The sequence below is a fragment of the Haliotis rufescens genome, unplaced genomic scaffold (assembly GCF_023055435.1).
Source record: "Haliotis rufescens isolate VD_foot unplaced genomic scaffold, xgHalRufe1.0.p SCAF_20, whole genome shotgun sequence".
Classification (NCBI taxonomy): domain Eukaryota; kingdom Metazoa; phylum Mollusca; class Gastropoda; order Lepetellida; family Haliotidae; genus Haliotis; species Haliotis rufescens.
In genome coordinates this window covers 1,379,036-1,406,000 of record NW_025963891.1, presented here as the reverse complement: position 1 = coordinate 1,406,000, position 26,965 = coordinate 1,379,036, and the positions used below count along the sequence as shown (strand labels likewise).

At 38.4% G+C, this 26,965-nt stretch overlaps 1 protein-coding gene across 6 annotated transcripts in view; it reads right to left on the bottom strand.

Moving 5' to 3' along the window:
* Positions 1 to 5,348: 5,348 nt before the first annotated feature.
* Positions 5,349 to 26,965, bottom strand: part of LOC124151044 (netrin receptor UNC5C-like) — a 420,080-nt gene continuing 398,463 nt past the window's right edge. For all 6 annotated transcript variants that reach the window (XM_046523327.2, XM_046523329.2, XM_046523331.2 and 3 more), the window contains 6 exons: positions 26,425 to 26,661; positions 23,202 to 23,348; positions 19,078 to 19,248; positions 15,268 to 15,398; positions 12,495 to 12,596; positions 5,349 to 8,910 (listed from right to left, as the gene is read on the bottom strand). In XM_046523327.2, coding sequence (XP_046379283.1) covers positions 8,739 to 8,910; positions 12,495 to 12,596; positions 15,268 to 15,398; positions 19,078 to 19,248; positions 23,202 to 23,348; positions 26,425 to 26,661 — 960 coding nt within the window. In that variant the 3' untranslated portion in view covers positions 5,349 to 8,738. The remainder of the gene's footprint in view (positions 8,911 to 12,494; positions 12,597 to 15,267; positions 15,399 to 19,077; positions 19,249 to 23,201; positions 23,349 to 26,424; positions 26,662 to 26,965) is intronic.

The following is a 26,965-nucleotide window of genomic DNA, read 5'->3' as shown; positions in this document are numbered from 1 at the left end:
CTCAATGCCGAGCGCCAGACATGGTAACAACAAGTACTATCTTTTAACGTCTTTTGGTATGATGCGGCCGGGGATCGAATCATCTGGTATCGGCTTGCTGTGAAGCATAAGTGGTGATCAGTAGCTACAATGTTTCAGTGGTGTTTGCCAGGATCTGATGTTCGAGTGGTGGTCAGAGATGATGCAGTACATCCATACTGTTGAATCGTTTTCTTCAAAATGACGTCTTGTGGCCACCGTTTTACCTGTCGTAAGCTCCCAAGACAAGAATAGACCACCTGATCGTGCTCCATCCGACTTCCATCTGATTCAGTATTAATAACGGTTTGTTGTGAGGCAAAATAAAGGCATTACTATATTGGAGCGGTTCACATTTTGCCTGAAACATTGTAGGCCGCTTTATGATAACTCTATCCATTTTAGCTATACTATACACTAGTACCACCTGCTCAGCTGCATGCGTAACAGTATATATGTAAAAAAAGACAGACACAATGTATAAAGTTGTCAGGATCATATTGTAGTTCCACACTCTTTATAACCCCACAGCCTATTCCTCAAGTAGATTCAATGATTTTTACACACTAGTAAGGTCAGGTTACTTTAACTTATGGGAAATATTAAGAACACTAGATATCACAATAAAAATAATTGGCTTCCACACATTACTACGGCTTTCCTGTACCATTAATATTCTAAAACATCGCCCTGAAGATTGCCACAGCTTACTGGCTAAGTTTATTGGTCTAAATAACTCACTGGTCCAGTTCATTGTACCAAGCTGAGTAGGTATCCTCTTTTGATGAACATGGACAACATTGGCTGTCATCTAGTATCTCCATCTAAAAGGCCTAACTCCAACAGCTCCTTACAGTGACACAATGTCACCCTCAGGGGATGATGCTCCCTACTTTGCAGTGTTAAGAGTTGGGCAGTTCAGGGAGACCATCAACTGCCACCACTATGGAAATTGTTCATACAATACATGATATGATCATGGAATCTTTGAAAGGCATTTAGAAGTGATACACATAAGGAAGAGAATTTATGGATGTCAACTTCTTTAGAACGTTTAGGAGTACATGCTTACTCCTTCATACACCTGATGAAGGAGTAAGCATGTACTCCGAAACGTTGTGTTCCTTATAAAGAAGTTGACATCCATAAATTCTCTTCCTTATGATTATGGAAGATCGACTCACAACACGTCGCACAGCCAATACACATGGCCTCTCGTGAGAGAGTTGAGAATATTCAGAAGACTGAACTGGGCGTGACAAAGGTTTCATAACGCTGGTAACAAGGCATCTGACTCCTGATGAAACAAAGCACCAGGTTCAGGATCTCTCTTGAGAATTTGTCATTTTCAAGTAGACCAAGGTGATTTTGTTGAGCGGTTTATAACCATGGACAGAGACCATACACCGGTAAATGGTCTCTGGCATGGTAGAGTCTTGGGTTCACCACGATCATCCAGAGACTAAACAACAGCCAAAGCAATGGAAACATCTAATGTCACATTGTGAGGAGGAAAAGTCTGTTCCACCAGCTGGCAAAGAGATGGGTTCGGTTTTCTGGGATTCCAAAGCAATCCAACTGGCGGACTACTCACAAAGACCAGACCATTGACAGCCAGTATTATGATGCTCAGGCTGGTGTGAGAATATCAAGGCTAAATGACAGACAGATGTGCTGTCCCACTCTTTTGCTTTCCATGTAAACCTCATCACATGTATCATGAATAGACTGACACTAAACATGTTAGAAACTTTCATATCTGTTAATTTTTAAGACTATCGAACATCTTGTAAGCAACTGTCTTTAGATAAACCCTGACCATGGTCTTCAACTCAGTGACTGTTTAGAACCAGTGCATCTAATCCCCACCTACAAACCAAAGAGAAGTCTTGGTCAGCAGAACAAGTATAGTTCACGGTTCCAAGAACATCCGAAACCGACAGCGATAGAGCTTTCCAGGAAAACAGACTTGTTCTGTGGATTCCTTTCCATTTGTCATCAGAAACCTAGACAATCTGAGTGAGTGAGTTAGTGAGTATGGTTTTACGCCGCTTTTAGCAATATTCCAGCAATATCACGGTGGGGGACACCAGAAATGGGCTTCACACATTGTACCCATGTCGGGAATCGAACACGGGTCTTCGGCGTGACGAGCTAACGTTTTAACCACTAGGCTCCCCGACTGCCCCAGACAATCTGAACTGATTCAAGACACAAGTCAAAACCTATCTGTGTGCACAAGCCTATGACTAAAAGCGCTTTTGAGCACAAGTTTGGAAAGCGCCTATATAAATATCTAATATTATGCCTCTTCACTCAGAGTAACGTTCACATTTCCAGGTAGTAATTAGGTAAACTCATAACATTCCATTTCATATGTTTCAGATTCCGGGGTAGAATAGGTTTTCAGCAACCCATGCTTGCCGTAAAAGGTGACTATGCTTGTCGTAAAAGGCGACTAACGGGATCGGGTGGTCAGGCTCGCTGACTTGGTTGATGCATGTCATCGATCCCAATTGCGTGGATCGATGCTCATGATATTAATCACTGGATTGTCTGGTCCAGACTCGATTATATACAGACCGCCGTCATATAGCTGCAATATTGCTGAGTGCGGCGTTAAACAACAAACGAACCAACCAATCATATGTTTCATCCCATCAAGAACATAGTTGACATCTGTACAAACACCCTCTGTTAAGTGTACAAAACTCTATTTGATATTCTTTTTTATGACATGTTGCAGTCTTATAATGCAATCAGATCTAACATATTATATGTGAATACAGCCTTTATATCTTGACATTATTTGTGAACCAATTGACATAATATTCCTAATTATTCAAACAAAAGTGAAATAAGAAATGTAGGTGTTAGACTGTAACATATTTTCTGTTATTTTCTGTATACCAGGTAAAGATTGGATAAATGAAGTAAAACATTGGGAAAACTAAATATATCGTGTAAAAGAGTTTATACAACTGGTAAAACAATAAATAAGTCAGGAAAAATAGTGGGTACATTAGGCAAACATTGGGAAAACTAGGTATATTGGATAAGAGACTTTTCTTAACAAACTAAAACTTGCTTTTCAATGAATCGTGTTAACTAATTGTCACAACAAACTACAAATATGCATTTCAATTAATCGTGTGTTCACCTTTTTTATGAAAACCCTGGCAATTAGGTGCCTTACTCTGTGAGTGTGGGTTCGAATTCCGGATGGGAATCCACCAAAAAAAGTACTAAATTTTGTATTTTATTAAGGTTTAATCCAAAACAGAACATACAAAACAGAGTTACTTCCCCTTGACCACAAATAGCCGACAACGCAAAAACCATGCACCATCTTCATGGGCCCAATAAAATCAGATTGTTTTACCTGAGAATAATGCATGATATTAATGTGAAATAATTATATTAATTCTGTAGTTTGATGAGAATTAAATTGACACAACTTCGCACTCAAGTTTGATCGATTTCTGTTTACACCCATTCCCTTATATATAGATATGGTATTACTAGTGAAACAGCTCCTTTACGATCCAGTGTATTGTCCTGTCAAAACCATACTCCTAATCTTTAAAGGCAGGCTACTTTCACTCATGACTAAATGGAATAGAGCCTCTTTGATCACAATTACACAAGAGATTTTGCTTAAAACAATTATTCAAAAACTTCTTTGTAAATGCACCACAACAAATCAATTTATCATCAAATTTGTGCATTTTAGTTTCAATATGACACTGCGTCCATTGACAACATAAGACACAAGCATCTGCGGCCTGCTACCACACTAAGCCAAATGGAACACTGGGTTCGGAAGCGGCTGTAAAATCGTCGGTTCCAGCTAGTAAACTTCACCAAAGCAGGAGGGGCATATGGTACCTTGATTGCGTGAATGGAGAGTTAAAGATGTGTGTTTATCTAATCTAAATACTTTAAATACCAATTAAATCTTTTGATAATTTTAGTTTTGCCGTGCTATTTATTGCAAATTGTTATTTTACGAACGTTTCAAACATTGTTCACTCACTCAAATAATGATTTATAACTATTATATGGCCAATATGTTCCATCAAATATTATTTCTTAAGAATGGGCCGTTACACAGCAAGTCAGTACCTCCTTTTGATGTCACCTTCCTTCACACATCAACTCAAGCTTCCCATGCTGCTCCGTGCAGCTTTTAAGCCAAACAGAGTAAGCTCCCTTGACACATCAAGGGAGGTAATATCATTTCGTGGATGGGGACGCAGACTTATGTTGTCAGCAGAACGGGTTCGATTTCCCACACAGGATCATGGGTAGGACACACATGTCATAGCTTTGCTTATTACAGATATTCACTTTGCAGCAGACATAGATCTTTATGTATGACACTTCTTAATATCCACAGAGAAGAAAAAATATGCTTGACAACTATCTTCTTTGCCATGACGAACAAGTTTCGGAATGTATATTTACTCCGGTGAATGACGATAAAGGAGTAAGTATATACTCCTAAACGTTGTGTTCCTCATAATAAAGAATTTGACATCCATAAATTCTCTTCCTTATGTGTATCACTTCTAAAAGCCATTCAAAGACTTCAAAGGTATTGTTTATAAATAGTTTTCTACAGAGAATTCAGTGTCTCCTAAACCTCAAATAATCACACACGACGCATGCAGGTGTTTTATTTCAACAAATTTATTTATTGCCGAATAATGAATAAGAAGTGTTTATCCAGAGTTGATTTGTTTGGATATATGTTTTGTGAATCTTCAAACAGGTATGAAATATTTCTGTATATCTTTGATTTTTTGTACATTTTACTTTCAATAGCTAGATTTCCAGAACATCTAGTTCCGCAGGACTACAATACTTTTAACCATTTCCGAGTGTCTCATGTGATGGTGGCACTACTGGGATGAAACTTACTCCCTCACTCACACACATGTTTCTCTGAAACACATGTTCACCTCCATTCAGCATCAAACTGTGGGGATTCCGTGGGGTGGGGAGGATAGAATACATCCCCCGCAACCCATGCGGGTCATTTGAGGTGACTCTCTATAGTGGGTGGTCCAACTTGGTGACTTGGTGAACAGTGTGTCTTCGTACCCGATGGCGTGGATTGCTGCTTACCTCAATCACTGGAGTGTCTGGTTCAGACTAGATTATTTCCAGGTGGCCAGAAAATTACTGATTGATGTGTTAACAAGAAACAGACCAAAACCTTGTGTTGCTCTCACTCGCACTCTATATGCCATTGGTTAGCTTGTCACCACCAAGACGAAATGTGTCACTGTCTCCCAACAGATGTAGAGAACAAAACAAATAATTCATTCTTCTAAACATTTATTTCTTAGAATAATATTTACAAATGAATTCTTTGCAAACAAGTCAAGTTTCAAAAACTGTACATTCTGCTGGAGACGAGGTGAGCAGCAAAGGTGTTACAAACGCTGCTACTGCCGCTGCCTCCAGCATCTAGCACTAAGTCTGCCTTATATCTGACAGAAATATGTACACTGGGCTTACATTGGTATATTGGCCTGCTACACTCACACAGGCAGGCCAACATGCAGCTCATCCTGCCACGTGTTTACCAGTTGTTGAAATAGTCGGAATTCACCGTGCATATGAAGCTCACCAACAAAATGAGGTCAAGCAAATGCTAAATATTTCAAAATGTTCAACTCTACATTTCGTGATATAAATAATAAAAAAAAATAGAAAAAAAGCTGAAACATGTCAGGTTGGAGCATCTATGTATAACAATAATCTTTGGATAATTATTGACAGATTCGTCTCTCTGTACACAAGTATTTCATGTGGTGTCGCCGTCACAAAACCAATATATTTCATGTGCAGAAAGTATCATACAAAATTGTCTGAACAAGTTGAAAATAATTCGTCAAATTGATTTGATAGTTGATAATTCAATTGTGAAAACAATGTTGCAATTTCAAGTTTATTTTGAAAATTGTAACATGAGTTATCTCCCTTTGACCAGAAAAATTATTGTCAAAATCAGTTGGACTCCTGCAAAATTGGTTTCTAATCTGGTTTCTGAATGTAATTGTATAAAATTACACTGAAAGAAGGTGATGTTTTCCCGTTTCATCCGATTTCAAATTGATCAGACAGGACACAAAACATGGCATTCTTCCTGTGAACCTTGGAACTGGACAACCAGTAGCACTGTCAGGCTGTCATGTGGGTTATAGACATACAATCATATAGTAAGTAGCACCTTCAACAAATCATTTTGATTTTAACACTATTTTATTATTATACAAATTAAATTAGATGTCATTGTGAACAGACAGCTTGCTACGTTGGACCCTGAAATGTGACTAGATGGGCCTTGCAAGCATCACTTTTCATGCTCCACATGCAGAAAACTTAAGTGTGTCTGAATTAACGCAACTTGTTACATTATTATAAATGACAGTTTGGTATTCTGACCAGCTATTAACCAAAAACAATATCAAACTTGCTGTAATTTTCTTTCTTTTTTAATTTTAAGTTTCACTGAAATGCAATAGAACAGACAATGGTGTTTTTGCTTGTCTAGACCTTGCACAGACCATAGTGTCTTGTTAGGCCAGAACTTGCACAGACCATAGTGTCCATTTAGGCCAGAACTTGCACAGACCATAGTGTCCATTTAGGACAGAACTTGCACAGGCCATGGTGTCTATTTAGGCCAGAACTTACACAGACAGACCATGGAGTCCATTTAGGCCAGAACTTTCACAGACCATGGTGTCTATTTAGGCCAGAACTTACACAGACAGAGCATGGTGTCTATTTAGGCCAGAACTTTCACAGGCAATGGTGTCCATTTAGGCCAGAACTTTCACAGACCATGGTGTCTATTTAGGCCAGAACTTTCACAGACAGACCATGGTGTCTATTTAGGCCAGAACTTTCACAGACCATGGTGTCCATTTAGGCCAGAATGTGCACTGACTACACTGTCTGAGCCTATGTTTGTTCTGTGTGTATCAGGTTGGATACATTGCTGAGATTCTGGAGACTGACAGTGATTTACTGTCATGACCAATAGGCAAACACTTGATGGGTGTAGAAAAACACAGTAGTGGCATAATTTTGAATGAACTTACATGAAACATATATATAATATAAGAATATGATTAACCTGGTTTTTTTCTGTATTCATGTGTATCCTGATCTTAGGCAACCATAGCATTAAGTTTCCTCTTTTAACAGAACAACAAAGAAATACATTAATACTTAACCGACCATGCTACTTTCCTACCACTCCAATCAGTGTTTGCCTCCGAGCATGACAGCATAGATATAGCGTATACATAAAACCAACAGCTTTACTTTGTCCTCTGCGTGCAGTAATCACTGCACATGGCACTATAAATAAAAAGCTCAAACGTTTTGGTTGCCGTGACAACATAAATATACAAAAGCAATATTTCTACAAACTATGGTAAGCCAAGAGCAGTTGCCATGGTTACCAGATCACAAACATCAGACCCCAGTCGAAGCTGGCTTGTCTTTGCAAGAGACACACATACATCCCCACATAAAGCTTTCATTCATACCAATATTGAAGTCTTTGCACAAGTGTAACTTTTTTGTCTTTTTTTTTCAGTCTCATTTTTTTTTTCTTGATGGCAGCAAGTAGAAATGCAAATGAAGCACATTGCATATATCTCCCTGCAGCAGGAAATTGTCTGCGGGATGACCTCGAGGTCAATGTTTGACCTTGAACTAGGATGACCTTGAGGTCATTATTTGTCCTGACACATTTGATGTTGTAGAGTAAAAGGCTTTGTCGCCCTGCAGTTCGGGCATGCAAGTAATATGAATAGCAACACCTTGAGGTATGATATTGGTCACATCCTACATTAGTTTCTATTTTGCATCCTTTCGTTCTACTCAGTTCTACCGATGAGGCACACAGAATATATGAGATGAATGTCCATCCAATTAGGTGGCTGTGTTCTTTCATAAATACTGCACTTGTTCTAATGCCATGATTATGTGCTTTGGATCAGAGTAATACTTGAGAGGCTGATCTCTCGTTTCTGCACCTTGAAATCCATGTTATGAGTCCTTTCTCCTCAACATTTCAGAAGTCAAAGTGGCCGACATGACCATCCAGGGAAGTAATTCACAACTTCTACCTTCTTCTGAGCAATCCATGTCATGGTTACCTCCCTTAGTTCAAGGCAATCACTTCAAAATAGCACCTTCATAGCACAATATCAGTTTCAGATGTTGGAGATAGCACAAAACATACAAAACAAGCAGCAATGCTTCAAACACTATGTCAACAGGAGTCCCAACACATTGTGTCGACAAAGAGCTCTGTTACAAAGTGTCAACAGGAGTCCCAACACATTGTGTCGACAAAGAGCTCTGTTACAATGTGTCAACAGAATCCCAACACATTGTGTGGACAAGAGAGTTCTGTTACAATGTGTCAACAGAATCCCAACACATTGTGTGGACAAGAGAGTTCTGTTACAATCTGTCAAGAGATTTCCACGACAATGTGTCGACAAATGTGTTCCAACACAATGCCAGGCTATCCGGGGGGAAAAGCATTTTGTACACACGACTAAAGCTGTTCCACCATTTTCCATCCTTCACCGATTTCCACTGATTTCCACATGTTTGTGCTAGATCCAAACTGCAGTTTGTTATCACAATGAGATGATATGACAAGACGTGGGTTCACATGACAATCATAACCACGCTCCCATGTCCTTCTCCAAGACGGCGGCTGCGTCCATTCGGCCCATGACGCGAAGAACGTTCATAAGATCTGTAATGGCTGTCTCTTCTCGATGTCTGGCCTCCCACAGATCCAGGATGTGTTCAGTTGGACTTGGCTTTGTGGCAAAGAAGTTGATATACCTGCCAAACAAGATGTACATACATTACTTGTGTGTCATAGAGAAGATGAAGTTCTAGTTCTGTAGCTTAATACAACCTGGACAGAACTCATTGGTAATGGTATATATATGTTTTTCTTTAGCTCTACCCCACTCTGGTCCTCCTCCTCTCCATATACACATCCACCATTTCGTATATGCTCCCAACTCAAACCTAACTGCATCACCTGATAACCTATTCCATCTCTCATCACATCATTCCACTATCCTCCACTACCATCCTAGCTATTTCCTCAAATACCATTCTAGCTATTTCCTGCACTACCATCCTAGCTATTTCCTCCACTACCATCCTAGCTATTTCCTCCACTACCATCCTAGCTATTTCCTCCACTATCCTCCACTACAATCCTAGCTATTTCCTCCACTATCCTCCACTACCATCCTAGCTATTTCCTCCACTACCATCCTAGCTATTTCCTCCACTACCATCCTAGCTATTTCCCCCACTACCATCCTAGCTATTTCTAGCACTACCATCCTAGCTATTTCCTCCACTACCATCCTAGCTATTTCCTCCACTACCATCCTAGCTATTTCCTCCACTACCATCCTAGCTATTTCCTGCACTACCATCCTAGCTATTTCCTCCACTGCCATCCTAGCTATTTCCTGCACTACCATCCTAGCTATTTCCTCCACTGCCATCCTAGCTATTTCCTCCACTACCATCCTAGCTATTTCCCCCACTACCATCCTAGCTATTTCCTGCACTACCATCCTAGCTATTTCCTCCACTGCCATCCTAGCTATTTCCTCCACAACCATCCTAGCTATTTCCTCCACTACCATCCTAGCTATTTCCTCCACTACCATCCTAGCTATTTCCTGCACTACCATCCTAGCTATTTCCTCCACTGCCATCCTAGCTATTTCCTCCACAACCATCCTAGCTATTTCCTCCACTACCATCCTAGGTATTTCCTCCACTATCATTCTAGCTATTTCCTCCACTATCCTCCACTACCATCCTAGCTATTTCCTGCACTACCATCCTAGCTATTTCCTCCACTACCATCCTAGGTATTTCCTCCACTATCATGTTAGCTATTTCCTCCACTATCCTCCACTACCATCCTAGCTATTTCCTGCACTACCATCCTAGCTATTTCCTGCACTACCATCCTAGCTATTTCCTCCACTACCCTCCTCCCTATTTCCACCCTTAATACTCCTTTGTTTGTTCCAGGAGGCAACACCCCAACCACATCCTCCTCCCACAACCACTCTCACCACCCAAGTTCACCCCAACCTCACCTTCCTCCCACAACCAATCTCACCACCCAAGTTCACCCCAACCTCACCCTCCTCCCACAACCAATCTCACCACCCAAGTTCACACCAACCTCACCTTCCTCCCACAACCAATCTCACCACCCAAGTTCACCCCAACCTCACCTTCCTCCCACAACCAATCTCACCACCCAAGTTCACACCAACCACACCCTCCTCCCACAACCAATCTCACCACCCAAGTTCACCCCAACCTCACCTTCCTCCCACAACCAATCTCACCACCCAAGTTCACACCAACCACACCCTTCTCCCACAACCAATCTCACCCCCACCACACCCTCCTCCTACAACCAATCTCACCACCCAAGTTCACCCCAACCACACCCTCTTCCCACAACCAATCTCACCACCCAAGTTCACCCCAACTACACCCTCTTCCCACAACCAATCTCACCACCCATGTTCACCCCAACCTCTTCAACCGATCCTCACCATCCAAATCAATCTCACCACCTCAACTTCCACCCAATCTCACCCCACAACCCTCAACAGTCCAGCTGAGAATTATTCTCATGAACCAACACCTGCGTAGGACAAAATCCCCCGATCTGAGTGTCCCCATCACGTTCTACCAGGAACTGTTTCGACCCCACATGTAGGACGGTAAATGTATACAAAAGGAACACACAAAAGAATCCCTCTACAACTCACATTACGCTACAATCTAGTTTTTCTACAGTGTTGAACAGGCAGAGACTCATAAGAAATGCACCTGTTTATTGGTGCAAACTTATCCCAGCATGTCATCACAAACTTCAACTGAATCATGGCATCCCCGTCCATGTCCGTATCCAAGATAGGCAGGAGACAATACATCTCCTCTACCCAGTCTCCAAACTTACATTCTCTCATGCTGAAAAAACATTCTTGGGAGAAACGACACTAGCATATGATACATTCTAACTGTGGTCAGCGTGATAGGTGACAGTGTGTTAGTGTTTAGATGGTTTCAGTGTGAGGGAATACTGTCAGTCAAATCTTGTTGCTCTAGTAGATTCTTATCTAACGAAAACATTAGAAAATACCAGCATCTAAACTCCCCGGCTGATTGATGGGGAAACATCTAGTTGGGCCTCCCCTTGATACATCACAGCTATGGGAGGAATCCAGGGCCTGTTTCACAAAGGAAACCTAGTGCTTTGAATATGTAGCAACTTCTATACTTTAACTTGACTCACAACAGTTCTAGCAGTGAAAAGCTTTCATGAAACAAGGCCCTGGCTAACAGGAGCCTGTTGCACAAAGCGATCTTATTGCTACGACTATTGTAACTCCTTTACATTAATATAGACTCACAACAGCTCTAGCAGTCAAAGGCTTTCATGAAACAAGGCCCTGGCCAGCAGGGCCCCTTTGCTCAGAATGATGTTATTGCTACACCAAAACTCCTACACTTTAACATAGACGTAGTGGTAACAGTAGTCGTAGCGCTAAGATTACTTTGAGAATAGGGGTCCCAGGGTCAGCATTTGAACGTATCAAGTTACTTACAATTATTCACAAATAAAGAAAACAGCTTTCTCAAGAAGCTCAGCTACTACATAATCCTCAATCTCCTGAATACCTATATATCATTTTCTTCAACATAAAAGAAACATTTTTAACCCGAATGCATCTATTTAGCTACAGTATTAGATCAAAAACATAGGCTTCGTTTACCAGTTGAAATAAATAAATTGATATATTTATACCAGGGCTGCATCTGTTGACACCCTGTTTCACGATTCCTTGAATATTCAAAAAGTGGAAGCGATAAATAAAACTTGAAAGATAAAATGTCATTTATCTCGTGAATGTAAACTGTTCTTTGTCAGAGAAGGAATATGATACATGAGCTAACAGGCAAAATGATTCAACATACTTAACACAATTTCCTGCATGAACGGCCAGCGTATACATGTAAATTATTAACCGTTTCAACAAGCATACAAAAACCAACCTAATAGGCCTACTCTATTCCAACCTTCTGACCCTTTTCTTTTAAAAGCCTTAAACCAAGGAAAAGTATAAGTGGCCTCAAACAGGAGATACTATTCCATTAAGTGTAACTGTGCAGTCACACTTTACACAACACCGCAAGCATCAGGAACAGGCACAGCCCTTCACTGCCAGATGTCAGAACTAGTTGGAGATGACGTCATCTGCTATTTCTACACCTGTCCTCAAAAAACAAGTCATATGTTTCTCCTTCATCAGAAAAAGTTTCAATCCGTCATATGACATGATATATCTGTGGCCATTGATACGTACCTATCTACAGACAGGGTGCGTGCGAGCATCCTCCAGTCGTTGCCCCGCGAGTTGGGGGGATCCAGGAGCATGCAGAGTTGGCCCTTGATGTGTGGCGGCAACCTGAACAAAGAAACAGTGCGGAGAATTAATAAAACAAACAGCCCCATTTATTTACTCTGAACAGCCAGCTATAGTATTGTGTAAGGGGTTGAGGAAGCACTGTATGATGTAAGGGGTTGAGGAAGCACTGTATGGTGTAAGGGGTTGAGGAAGCACTGTATGGTATAAGGGGTTAAGGAAGCACTGTACGGTGTAAGGGGTTGAGGAAGCACTGTATGGTGTAAGGGGTTGAGGAAGCACTGTACGGTGTAAGGGGTTGAGGAAGCACTGTATGGTGTAAGGGGTTGAGGAAGCACTGTATGGTGTAAGGAGTTGAGGAAGCACTAGGATGTAAGGGGTTGAGGAAGCACTGTACGGTGTAAGGGGTTGAGGAAGCACTGTATGGTGTAAGGGGTTGAGGAAGCACTGTATGGTGTAAGGGGTCGAGGGGGCACTGTATGGTGTAAGGGGTTGAGGAAGCACTGTATGGTGTAAGGGGTCGAGGGGGCACTGTATGGTGTAAGGGGTTGAGGAAGCACTGTATGGTGTAAGGGGTCGAGGGGGCACTGTATGGTGTAAGGGGTTGAGGAAGCACTGTATGGTGTAAGGGGTTGAGGGGGCACTGTATGGTGTAAGGGGTTGAGGAAGCAAGGTGTCCCCTTGGGGGTCAGGTCAGTTAGTGCGAGGACAACTTTTTATTTAATCTTTTTTAAAAATTTAAGTTATTGTCTCCCTATGTTTAAGCGGCATTTGGAGGATCAATGGCGATTGGGTTGATTTATAGATTTCAACTTCTGGTTATTTTAGGGTGATCTTTTGGTACACATGGTAGCATCTTTTGGCTCTCGTTTATAATTGTAAGGTTTTTTATTCAAATACAACATTCCATTTCAAATGGTGTGGACAAGGGTGTCTCTTAACAGGTCAACAATATGAAGAAATGTCAACTGTCGGTAAGCTAATCATCAGTCTTAACCAGGCCCCGTTCCACAAAGCGATCATAGCGCTAAGACTGCCGTAAGTCTATGTTAAAGTATGGGAAATACGACCATCCTAGCTTAGTGCTAAGACATCTGTAGCACTAAGATCATGTTGATGAACGGTGGATAGAAGAACAGAAAATGTGATGTCGTATACCATCACCTAGCTTGCAGGGAGGTATAGGACCAACAATATGGGGAGTTTATGATTGCGCCATTACCACCATGAACAACATCTAGCTTTAAATATTTGCTTAATTATTTAACTGACATTTGTAACATGGATTGAAAAACATGTGAGACAACGAAATTGGCAGACTACGAAAACCTTGACAACAGGTGAGACTTGAGTTATGAAATGAGCAGCTAGACCTACTTTCAGGCCTTTATAATCGAGAGGTTTGCGATAAGTTTAGATCAATTTATATCTTGTTTGACAGATTAATAAAAATATAAAGCATATCGACAGTGTTGATTCGAGTTAGTTCTCTATATTTTCGGTTCAGGGTCTGAGAGACTAACAACTGCTCAGTTCAACATGACGGGCTTATACCCATCCAGCACAACTACAAAGGAGATATCATTTGAAGTTTATGTACGTGAATTTTCAAAGTTTGATACAAAGGAAGTAGAAAATTAAGCAATTTGGTCTGTTTACGTCATTTTAATCACAACCAGACATCCACACTAATGTGTGGACGCAACAACAAACTCTCCACCACAGCGACATCACTCCTTGGCACATCAAAGCAATCAGCAGCAGATATTTACTTGCACATCTAAACTCAAGCCTGTAACAAATGTTAATATTTGTTGACCCTATATCACACAGATGGTGTAGGAAGCTCAGATATGATGGGGCAACCACATTGCGTCAAAAACCAGTCTTTGTTGTCATGGCTTTCGACAAATTAATCACCCTTCCAAAGAAACAGAAACCGCCAAAAAAGACGATACATGTTATACATTTATTTTCTTTGTGAAAATAAAAAGTTGTGCTTTCATGGCGGCAAGATGGCTGAAGTACTTTGCCTTAGATCAGTGTGTATTTTTATTGTTAAATCATGTACTGTTTGCCCTGGGGCCTCTGTAATATGAGTAATGTTTTCCTGGAGGCTATTTATCTGTTATGTAAGAAATATGCAAGCGCCATGTGGGTTCGCTCGTTAAGCATCTCGTTAGAGATTTAATATCACTGTCTTCCTACAGATTTGTTTCATCAAAGAAACATAAGATATAAACAGTACCACAGAATTAAAGATTTAGCAATGTTTAAGCGATAGTTCTAGGGGCATATCCTCAAGATATCTGTATGAGTAAATGTGTATACTTTTTAACTCATCAAATATAATAATAAGAAGAGAGTTTGTCTTTCGAAAAAAGAGTGTTTGTCTTTCTAAAGAAAACCTGAATATTTTAATAAAATTCAAACATCTAAATAAAACCATACAATAACATTCTAACAAAATAAATTAAAGATTTAATATCTTTAAATACGAGTTTATTAAATTTGCTTTCATTTATAATAAAACAGAAAAATCAGCTGTAGCTGAAACTAGTGTTTAGGCTTTACCTAATTGGACCATATTTCCTCTATTAAGAACACGTATTGAAATACATTGCAAAACATTACCCCAAACCCAGACCAATAGATGCCCTTAACAGAGGAAACAGTTTCTCACATTGTTTAAAACCTGTGACAGTTTACCAACCTGAAGACTTGTGCTGACGGATCAAGTGTTACCATGGAGCTAAACCCAGAGCTAGTGCCAGAGGAGTTAGTCGTTACCGTTGACGACCTGCCTTTCAAGGTACCAGACGGAGTTGGACAGGAAGGGATTTTCTGCAGAGTCAAGAATAAACACTATTAATACTCCTAAATACCAACACAACAATTTGAACAAAGTACAATATCGTTCATATTTCAGATAAGAACAACACCCTGCACACGCAGGCCACCCAAATCTTACCTCTTCACAGTTGAAAATAATAAAAAAATTCAACCTGATTCAGAGATTTATGTCTGGGTTCTCTCAAAACAACAGTAGCAATTACAAATGTGGAGAGTCTTCTCAACTCCTGTCAATGTTTGTCGGAATTCTGTCTATTTTGGATCCCAGTCAAGTAGACCCAAGGAAAAAAGGAGGTAACTACGGTCAAAGTTCTTAATTTCCTTTGCAAATGATAAATATTGATTTAAACATTTTCTAAATCTGCATATGAGGCAAGTAAAAATGCCAAATGCTGTCTAAAACATTTACAGCTGAGGTCACTGATGCAGAAGGGGTTCACAGTTTTTCAAAACCTAGATTCAAAATGAGGCGACATTTTGGTGAAATTAGTGATGGTTATCTTGTCAGTCTAATATTTCAAAACTAAAATACTTTTTTTTAAATCTTGATTTCTTCAGGTACAAAAAAGTATCATTCTGTCCAGATGCTGAATGGGTTATGATACTTCATACCCTAGTGTCTGTTATTATTTTAAAAAACAGAGGTCGTTCTTAAAGGTGTGTTCCACCCTGGGAATTAGGCTGGGATGCCTTTTACCTAATGTCAGCCATTGCAAGAGGACATGCAATGAGAAAAATCACCATTGTATTATTAATTGCTGTAAGAAATAAATAAATATTCAGTGACAAGCATAATCCTTTTGACGTTTTGGAAATATAAAATACTTGATTATGACTGTACATGTCTGTACATGTGTTATAGTATTGAGCAAAATTCATCATTGAATTATGAATTGATAAAAAAATTGAATGTAATAAATAAAAATCACTCCTGATGTTTTAAAAATAGAATGTATCCAATAACTTCTAATAAAGTTAGGACAAACTTTTCCAACATGTTCCTTGCAAATAAACTTATATGAATCTAGAAACAATTCATGTCAATGCACTTCTATAATAACAGAGGTAATATATTTCATTAAGAGATTTAAAACATACTTAGGAGTTGAAAGGAATACAAAACGGTTTGCTCTTGCACATCCCCTCAAGATATTAAATCTGAACATTATTTTCATACACAATAAAGTTTGTTTGAAACTCCCAGCCCCCATTTAAACACTGACATCTACATCCGCTATCACTTTCAAACATCAGACTTTCAATAAACTTCAAAAATATTTTCAAGGAAATATTGCAAATCCCTCCTCTCTCCGACATGTCCCTAATTAAACAAGGAGTATAAAACTGCTATATAAATGATTATGTATCTTTTATGTCAAAAAGAAAATATTTCTGGGATAATATTAGCTGAACTGACAGACAGTTTGTAGTAATGGACATGTGCTTTACATTTCAGGCCATCACCAGTGTGGCAGTGCCGTTTTGGGAGGTTACATTAAAGTTTATATGGGGGTAGAACGATAATATCCTCCCCTACTGCAAATTTGGGTAAGTTTTGAAGCTACAAGCTTAATGCAATCGTAAAAAAAACTTTGACAGTTTATAGCATTTTAGTGATATCAAAGATCTGATAAAACATCAAAGCCCGATCGTTAAGTGATGAAAACTGAATCCGGACTCCGCTGCCTACTGAATGAAGATAACAGCCTGCATGAGATATTCTGCACATGGTTATTTGAACACTTAACCATTCTGTGAATAAAATCTGATATTAAAATTCAAAATATTGTTCAAAAACACTTTAACTCTCAATAATCTTTGCAATAATACAAGTCTCATACTTTACATAAATCAAATACTTTCCTTTTAACACTCACGCTAATTTTTTTTAAAAAGAAGAGAATTTAAGGATGTCATCTTCTTTATTAGGGGGAACGCAATGTTCCTTAGGAGTAAGTATATACATCGATACATTGTGCTCCTAATTATAAAGAATAAAAAACATCCATAAATCTCTCTTTATGTGTATCACTTCGAAATGCCTTTTTAATACTTATTTTTTGCAAGTATATAAGTCTCATATTCTACATAAATCAATATTTTCCTTTTAATTAACATATACTGATATGATCGAAAATAAATCATAACTACTCTAAATCTAAAGCCATAAGTACAAAGGTTCCTGTCTTAACACACACAGCAGCAGGTTTGCTGTAAGACCACTGGATGTGTCCTGTGAATGTCTCTCTATACTGTAGGTTCTTGCTAAGCCTCCTCAAACAAATGTCGATTGGGATCCATGCTATCAGTTACCTGCCCCAGGTACAGAAAGCTCCATGAGGACCTCGGATTCAGTCTGTAAGTAGCCCCGAGACAAGCTACGATCTTCACCTGATGCACAAATCCCCGCGATGTTCTCCCACAACAAGACTGCTTGTTTGTGGGTTTATTATCTTAGGCGGGAGGGAAAGAAGTCTTTGATAGTCTCTGACAGATGATGCTGATCTGCCAGGAGCTTCAGAACAGGTCTTTGGTACATCTCGTACTGGGGAGGATTTCTACCAGGTTTTGAATCATGATTTTTGAAGATTTTGAATGGCAAGGCATGTAATTTATTATTTTATTTTAATTATCATTGTCGCACAGAGAGTGAGTTTGGTTTTACGCCACTTTTAGAAATATTCCAGCAATATCCCGGCGGGGGACACCAAAATGGGCTTCACACATTGTACCCATGTCGAGATTCGAACCCGGGTCTTCTGTGTGACAAGCGAACGCTTTAACCACTAGGCTACCTAACCACCTCTCATTGTCCCATAGGATACTCCATCAATTTGATAGTTCCTCCCAATCTTCTGCCATAGCTTGGCGGTACCAGTGGAAACCTGATCACTCAGTGACTCTGGGCCAATAGTTAGTGTGCTACCATATAACCATGTCACTATGATCAGACTCTAGGCCAAAAGTTAGTGTGCTACCATATAACCATGTCACTATGATCAGACTCTAGGCCAAAAGTTAGTGTGCTACCATATAACCATGTCACTATGATCAGACTCTGGGCCAATAGTTAGTGTGCTACCATATAACCATGTCTCTATGATCAGACTCTGGGCCAATAGTTAGTGTGTTACCATATAACCATGTCTCTATGATCAGACTCTGGGACGTGGGTAATGGCATGTGGTCGTAACCCAATGACGTGGATTGCTCATAATATCAATCACTGAATTGTCTGTCAGATTGATTATTCACAAGCTGCCGTTATACTGCTGGAATATTGCTAAGTCAGGCAATAAATAACAACAGAAACACAAGATGATCTTCATTGTCTCACTGTGTTGGGAGATGATAATGAATAACAACTGTAGACAATGTCATTTGTCAGAGGGGTACACAAAGTACGTGATCTAGACTACCACTTGTCAGACTTTCCTTTTTGTGGGAGCCTTGTTAGCTGAATGCGTTAGATCGCTGACTTTGTGTGGTGGCGATTAGGTGCCTCATTTGGCAGTGTGTGACTCAACACCAAAAAGCCCTGAAATATGAACCTAAAACTATCCCCAATATAACATTCCGGCAGTTACATTTGACCACTTTCGTAATAGCACTGTGTTCATAACTATAGACAATGTATTACATTTGAAATTGTAAGCAGCTAGTGCCTCACCTCCTTGAGGTTGCTGACTATCTGCAGGACTTGTCTGTTACTGAGGATGGCCTTCTGGTACACCTGGATCTTACAGCTGATCTTGTACTGGGACCGGTCAATCAACTCCAGGCTGAAGGAACAGTGCAAGTTATTCTGGTTTCCGCTCCAAATGTGTCGGAATGGAATTTCCTGAAATTCAAACAGACAAGTTAGACCACATACACGTTGTTGATCCTTTTATCAAATGTCACCTCTTCATCATCAGCAATCGTCACACACACAACCACCTCATCTAAATAAAGGCTGAAATGTATCTCAGGTCAACTCACATCTCAACACAACATGTTCTTTATAGCTTACAAACTTTAAAAAATTAGGTTATGTATGAATTTACAACCCAATTCAATTCAATTTTATCATCCAAATAAACCTGATTCTCCCAGCTCCATGCAGTTATTAAGAACTGAAGCAATTTTAATGATGCATACAAAATCGTATTTAACATCCGTCAAACCTATCATTTCATTTTTTAATGCCTTGGGTCATGAGATTTATCAAACACCCTGCTGTTTTCTTAAACCTGTGACCTTAAAATCAGCCATTTCATCTCTCAATCCAAACATTATTCAAAGCAGGCAGAAGGGGTCTCGGGGCCCTACCATGAGGCTATTTGTATTGCAAACGGGGCTTGGCTTTATAAACAGTGTTAAACTTCCCATATCATAAAACAGCTATCTGACTATTTGACCCTTACACAGATGCAGATGTTAAACTTTTTAATGAGCAATTTTAACATTTCTAACTATGAATGTTATCTAACATATCCAACTGAGAGGCGTTTCAGTCATAATTGATAACATTCGTGATGACTGATGACAAATATGATGGGCACACATTTCAAAATTACCAAAGTGATTGCTGATGTGTTGATTGTTTATCAAAACATCTAAAAAATGGTAATAAACAGAGAAGTATAATGACGTCATTTGAGAGTCAGGATTCAAACATTTCTCGATCCAAAACTCATAAATATTTCTCAAAAAGGAAAACCTTCAATTCCACAACAAAGTTTGAAATGGAGAAATATCAGTGGTTTGTAAGCAAACCAACATCAAAATCACTGAGCAATGAAAAATTACAGAATGTTTATGTAAATAATGCTTCTTGGATACATACTCATTTAAAAAAGTCACTGCAAGTTTATTACACTCACAGATATCTGTACCTTCAAATATACAGTTTTCCTGATATCACAATCTTTCTTCTTAACTTTCAAAGTTATGCTCATTTTTGAGTTGCATTCTACATATTTTTGAAATATTATGTAAAAATTAGTTTACAAGAGAATCTGGTTTTATAATCAAGTATAAGCCTAGTGATACTGTGAGCATTTAGGGGAACCTGTAGTCTACAACCAAGAAGATATAACATGACAGTTTCTCATGAACTTTAAGAGCAGCACACATTAAGACAATGTCTAGTTCTGTTTACCTAATACTGTTCACCATGATAACCCCAGATGTACAGAAAGGTTAAACAGAGCTTCCCACCTCTTAATACACTGGTCTTTATTAATTGTCACTGCATAACAAATAATTGCCCTTAATCTAGCACCGGTACAGGGTTGCCATATCGGAAACAATATTTCCGAAACGGAAGCCAATATATTAGGATAAGAGAAGCCAATGACGATTTGGACTCAAAGATATACATAGACTGTTGTGTACTTTGAATAGCTCGGGTAGATAATATTTACATACATCATTCCATTAAACTGTCTTGGGAGTATAGGAAATTCAAAGGAAGTTAATTTCGACAGAGAAGAATTCTGGAAGTCTGTTAAAAGGTTAAAGTTTAGTCATATGTTTGGCACATGGTGACAGGCAGTTGCTCAGTGTTACTTAGGTTCAACCATGAAAAGGAATTCTCCATACAATGTTACACTTTTCAGCTGTTCTATGGTTTCATAGAAAAACGAATGTTTTGTCTAATTTAATATAATTTCTATATTTCATATTGGTCATTAAAACAGAAAAATACAAAGGTCTGTTTCCTCTCAATTTAAAAAACTAAGATATCAAACAAAAATCAGATGATCAGATGATTACAAATTGTGCGGACAGCAATTATTAGAACCAATTATGAGAAGATTATGAATTCCTCGTCAGAGGATGCAGAGAGACCACTCATAAACAGTTGTGCAGAATGCAGTATATATGAATCACCTTGGTGAAATGGATATAATCACAATCATATTAAAGGTTTTGTTGGTCACATAACAAGGCCTCCATTGCCAACATGGCAGTATGGGAAAATCTGCCTTGTGGCGGTTAAATGAACTGGTACGGAGAGCCAAAAAATGGCTGAACTTTTCAAGTAATATAGACAAAAACATCAAATGATCAATTTCTTTCAAATACAACAAACATGCATCATTGTATCAAATTTGATGAAAATGCCTCTGATATCTGATGTAATCATATTGCAATCCCCTCAGCTACATCAAATACGAAAGTTTTTACAACCAAAGCTTTTCTCATCAAACAACAATCCCAATATTTCAAAATTTCAGCAGAAATAAGCTGTGTTCACTGGGCAGACTCCAATCTTATACCAAGGAGGTCACGAAGTTGGGTGATAAAAAGCTGAAGGTTTCTAGCTTGTATTTAGAGGAAATTGATGGGTTATCAAATTGGTCTTTAAGCTGTCACATGGTATGAGGCAGGTAATCTGTCTTCCTGCTTCCCAGGGGAGGTAACTCTGGTGTAATACATCAACAGGTTTTTTTTACACAAGGGAGCATCAAAGCCCGAAATTCTAATTGAGACAAAAAGTGTAACTGGCGAGTTGCATACACAATCATTGGAATTCAACTACTTCCCAATTACACAAAGTGACACTTTTTTGGTATGTTAATCCCGACAGCAAAAAACATGATTGTAAAGGAAAAAATGTGATATTTAGAATTCATAATATAAAATATTCTGTTGTTGTTTCATCAAGTCCTAAACACATATACAACTGCTGTGACCGAAGGAATAACGTTTGCAAATTCTGATCATGTACATAACTTAGAAGTTCTATTTTCTTCTGAACAAGATATAACATAAACGTGAATAAAAAAAGATCTTCTGAGATGTTTTACTTTTATTGATTTGCATGAGAATTATAAATCTCTATTCCACGAGATCCAAAATTAAACTTCTTTGTCCAAATTTTTTTTAAATGATCTCACATGCTCAAAAAAGTAACAAATGATTCCTCGAGCTGCACGAGAAACACACTGAAATGACTTACTTTCTGCTATAGATACACCCATAACACTATACAACTGAAACCTCAGCGAGACAAATAAATACAAGATATGAACCATTATGAGCCATTAGATGATCCGATGCATAGAAAGGCTGATTGCTTGTACAAATAATCACTGCAACTGCTCTGTACACATGAGCTTCCAAAGAGGCAACAGAATCCTTCAGACAACCGATGCTCTAGTGGTTCTGCCTTAGAATTTTTTTCAGTTGATGCCCCTATCTGCCGGATCAACTGTGTTGGCAAGAGGAGGGTTTATTTAGACTAGTTGTTGAGGTAACATATGTTTTGACACACACAAATCAACAATTTATCTACAAATGTACACTTTTTACCTTATATCAGCAAAACAGCTGAACAAATTTTTCTTTTGTGGGAGATAAAGACATGTTTTTGGGAGTAAGTTGTACCTATTTATATCCCCTGTAGACTGTTGTAACAGGGATTGGTCATGATATGGTTAATATGAAACTTGTTACATCACAAATCTCCTCAAGGCAAATGGTTCCTCTTTTCACTAGATCGGATCCAACAAAATACTCTTGTAACATCAATAAACAAAATCTTTGAAACATTTCTTTTCGGCAACATTTCAACTCATTCACCTAATATATTGTTTTGTTTGTGTTTTTGCTCTTAATTTGCTTCTATTGAAGATATTATTGAATTTTGTGGTTGTTTCCGAGCCAGGATCCTGCCACAACAATGTGGAATGAAAGCCTTCTGTAGTAGCCCACATCAACCTGACCAAACACAATGGAATCTTCCTGTGCCTCGTCAGCCAATCGCTGGACACCCAGGAGAGGTTGTCCACAATGTTAGCGTACCTGATAGTTTGCAGCAAGTTTACTTCTCCACCCAGGAGAGAGTTCTTCTATGGTGAGACAAAGATTGTTGCCGCCATCTTGGAATGGAATCTGTTTTGGTTTGTCAAGGAGACGACCTCCAAGTCTTCGTTCTACTTGAAGGACACCCTGGAAAACATTAGGGCCGAGATATAAAAGCATTCTTAGCTTAAAGAAATGTCAGGTTTTGGTGTGTATATAAGACAATGGTCCTTATCTGAGGTAGAAGTTTAGAGACACTCGACATTGTTATATATGCTCAATAGTCACATGAGACATGAGCTATACATGCTCCACAGTCAAATGAGACTTGCTATATATGCTCCAGTCACATAAGACTTGTTATATATGCTATACAGTCACATAAGACTTGTAATATATGCTCCAGTCACATAAGACTTGTTATATATGCTCCAGTCACATAAGACTTGTTATATATGCTATACAGTCACATAAGACTTGTAATATATGCTCCACAGTCACATAAGACTTGTTATATATGCTCCAGTCACATAAGACTTGTTATATATGCTATACAGTCAAATGAGACTTGTTATATATGCTATACAGTCACATAAGACTTGTTATATATGCTCCAGTCACATAAGACTTGTTATATATGCTATACAGTCACATAAGACTTGTAATATATGCTCCAGTCACATAAGACTTGTTATATATGCTATACAGTCACATAAGACTTGTTATATATGCTCCAGTCACATAAGACTTGTTATATATGCTATACAGTCACATAAGACTTGTAATATATGCTCCAGTCACATAAGACTTGTTATATATGCTATACAGTCACATAAGACTTGTAATATATGCTCCAGTCACATAAGACTTGTTATATATGCTATACAGTCACATAAGACTTGTAATATATGCTCCAGTCACATAAGACTTGTTATATATGCTATACAGTCACATAAGACTTGTAATATATGCTCCAGTCACATAAGACTTGTTATATATGTTATACAGTCACATAAGACTTGTAATATATGCTCCACAGTCATGAGACTTGTTATATATGCTCCAGTCACATAAGACTTGTTATATATGCTCCAGTCACATAAGACTTGTTATATATGTTATACAGTCACATACGACTTGTAATATATGCTCCAGTCACATAAGACTTGTTATATATGCTATACAGTCACATAAGACTTGTTATATATGCTCCAGTCACATAAGACTTGTTATATATGTTATACAGTCACATACGACTTGTAATATATGCTCCAGTCACATAAGACTTGTTATATATGCTATACAGTCACATAAGACTTGTTATATATGCTATACAGTCACATAAGACTTGTTATAAATGCTATACAGTCACATAAGACTTGTAATATATGCTCCACAGTCATGAGACTTGTTATATATGCTCCAGTCACATAAGACTTGTTATATATGCTATACAGTCACATAAGACTTGTAATATATGCTCCAGTCACATAAGACTTGTTATATATGCTATACAGTCACATAAGACTTGTTATATATGCTATACAGTCACATAAGACTTGTTATAAATGCTATACAGTCACATAAGACTTGTTATATATGCTATACAGTCACATAAGACTTGTTATATATGCTATACAGTCACATAAGACTTGTTATATATGCTATACAGTCACATAAGACTTGTTATATATGCTATACAGTCACATAAGACTTGTAATATATGCTCCAGTCACATAAGACTTGTTATAAATGCTATACAGTCACATAAGACTTGTTATATATGCTATACAGTCACATAAGACTTGTAATATATGCTCCAGTCACATAAGACTTGTTATATATGCTATACAGTCACATAAGACTTGTAATATATGCTCCAGTCACATAAGACTTGTTATATATGCTATACAGTCACATAAGACTTGTAATATATGCTCCAGTCACATAAGACTTGTTATACATGCTCCAGAGTCACATGAAACTTGCTATATATGCTCCAGTCACATAAGACTTGTTATATATGCTATACAGTCACATAAGACTTGTAATATATGCTATACAGTCACATAAGACTTGTAATATATGCTCCAGTCACATAAGACTTGTTATATATGCTATACAGTCACATAAGACTTGTTATATATGCTCCAGTCACATAAGACTTGTTATATATGCTATACAGTCACATAAGACTTGTAATATATGCTCCAGTCACATAAGACTTGTTATATATGCTATACAGTCACATAAGACTTGTAATATATGCTCCAGTCACATAAGACTTGTTATATATGCTATACAGTCACATAAGACTTGTAATATATGCTCCAGTCACATAAGACTTGTTATATATGCTATACAGTCACATAAGACTTGTAATATATGCTCCAGTCACATAAGACTTGTTATATATGTTATACAGTCACATAAGACTTGTAATATATGCTCCACAGTCATGAGACTTGTTATATATGCTCCAGTCACATAAGACTTGTTATATATGCTCCAGTCACATAAGACTTGTTATATATGTTATACAGTCACATACGACTTGTAATATATGCTCCAGTCACATAAGACTTGTTATATATGCTATACAGTCACATAAGACTTGTTATATATGCTCCAGTCACATAAGACTTGTTATATATGTTATACAGTCACATACGACTTGTAATATATGCTCCAGTCACATAAGACTTGTTATATATGCTATACAGTCACATAAGACTTGTTATATATGCTATACAGTCACATAAGACTTGTTATAAATGCTATACAGTCACATAAGACTTGTAATATATGCTCCACAGTCATGAGACTTGTTATATATGCTCCAGTCACATAAGACTTGTTATATATGCTATACAGTCACATAAGACTTGTAATATATGCTCCAGTCACATAAGACTTGTTATATATGCTATACAGTCACATAAGACTTGTTATATATGCTCCACAGTCATGAGACTTGTTATATATGCTCCAGTCACATAAGACTTGTTATATATGCTCCAGAGTCACATGAAACTTGTTATATATGCTCCAGAGTCACATGAGACTTGTTATATATGCTCCAGAGTCACATGAGACTTGTCACACATTCTATTTCAGTTTCAGGAAACAGTTTGACATGCATTGTAATCATAAAGGTTATGGATAAGTTTCACACCAACTTTGTCTCAACCGTTAATCATGAAATAGAAAAGGCTGCACATACCTCTAGAGCGTCCTGCGTGTCCTCCACGACATAGACTCTAATACTGTAATCCAGAGAGGGAGTTATTGCAGGAGCAAAGGCTGCCAGGCGGAGAATCTTCACTGCCCGGCCACCACCTACAGATTCACCAATCAGGGCGTAGCGATTCAAAGAATCTGTGACAAGGTGGCAGTGGTCAGCGTCCAGTTGCATGTAGAGAGGTGTGTTGATCGTCTCATGTCCCAAGGTCACCAGGCGCTGCAAGGGGAAGTGAAGTGTTAGAGTCTTCACACACCTGGAGTATAATCTAACATATGGAGAAACAACAACTAAATCCATGTGCCAGGTAACATGGGACACCATCTTGTTAAAATTTCTCTCATACAGACCGAACATCCCTCAATCATTCAAAAGCTGGGCTTGTTGAAGGCCACAGGCTTATCCCTGGACCACAACAGTCACCTAACTAGTGCTTCCAGGTACAACGTACAGGACATGAATAATGATGACAAATTAGATAATATTATTTTCAAAACAAAAAGTAAAAAGTCTAAAAAGTTTG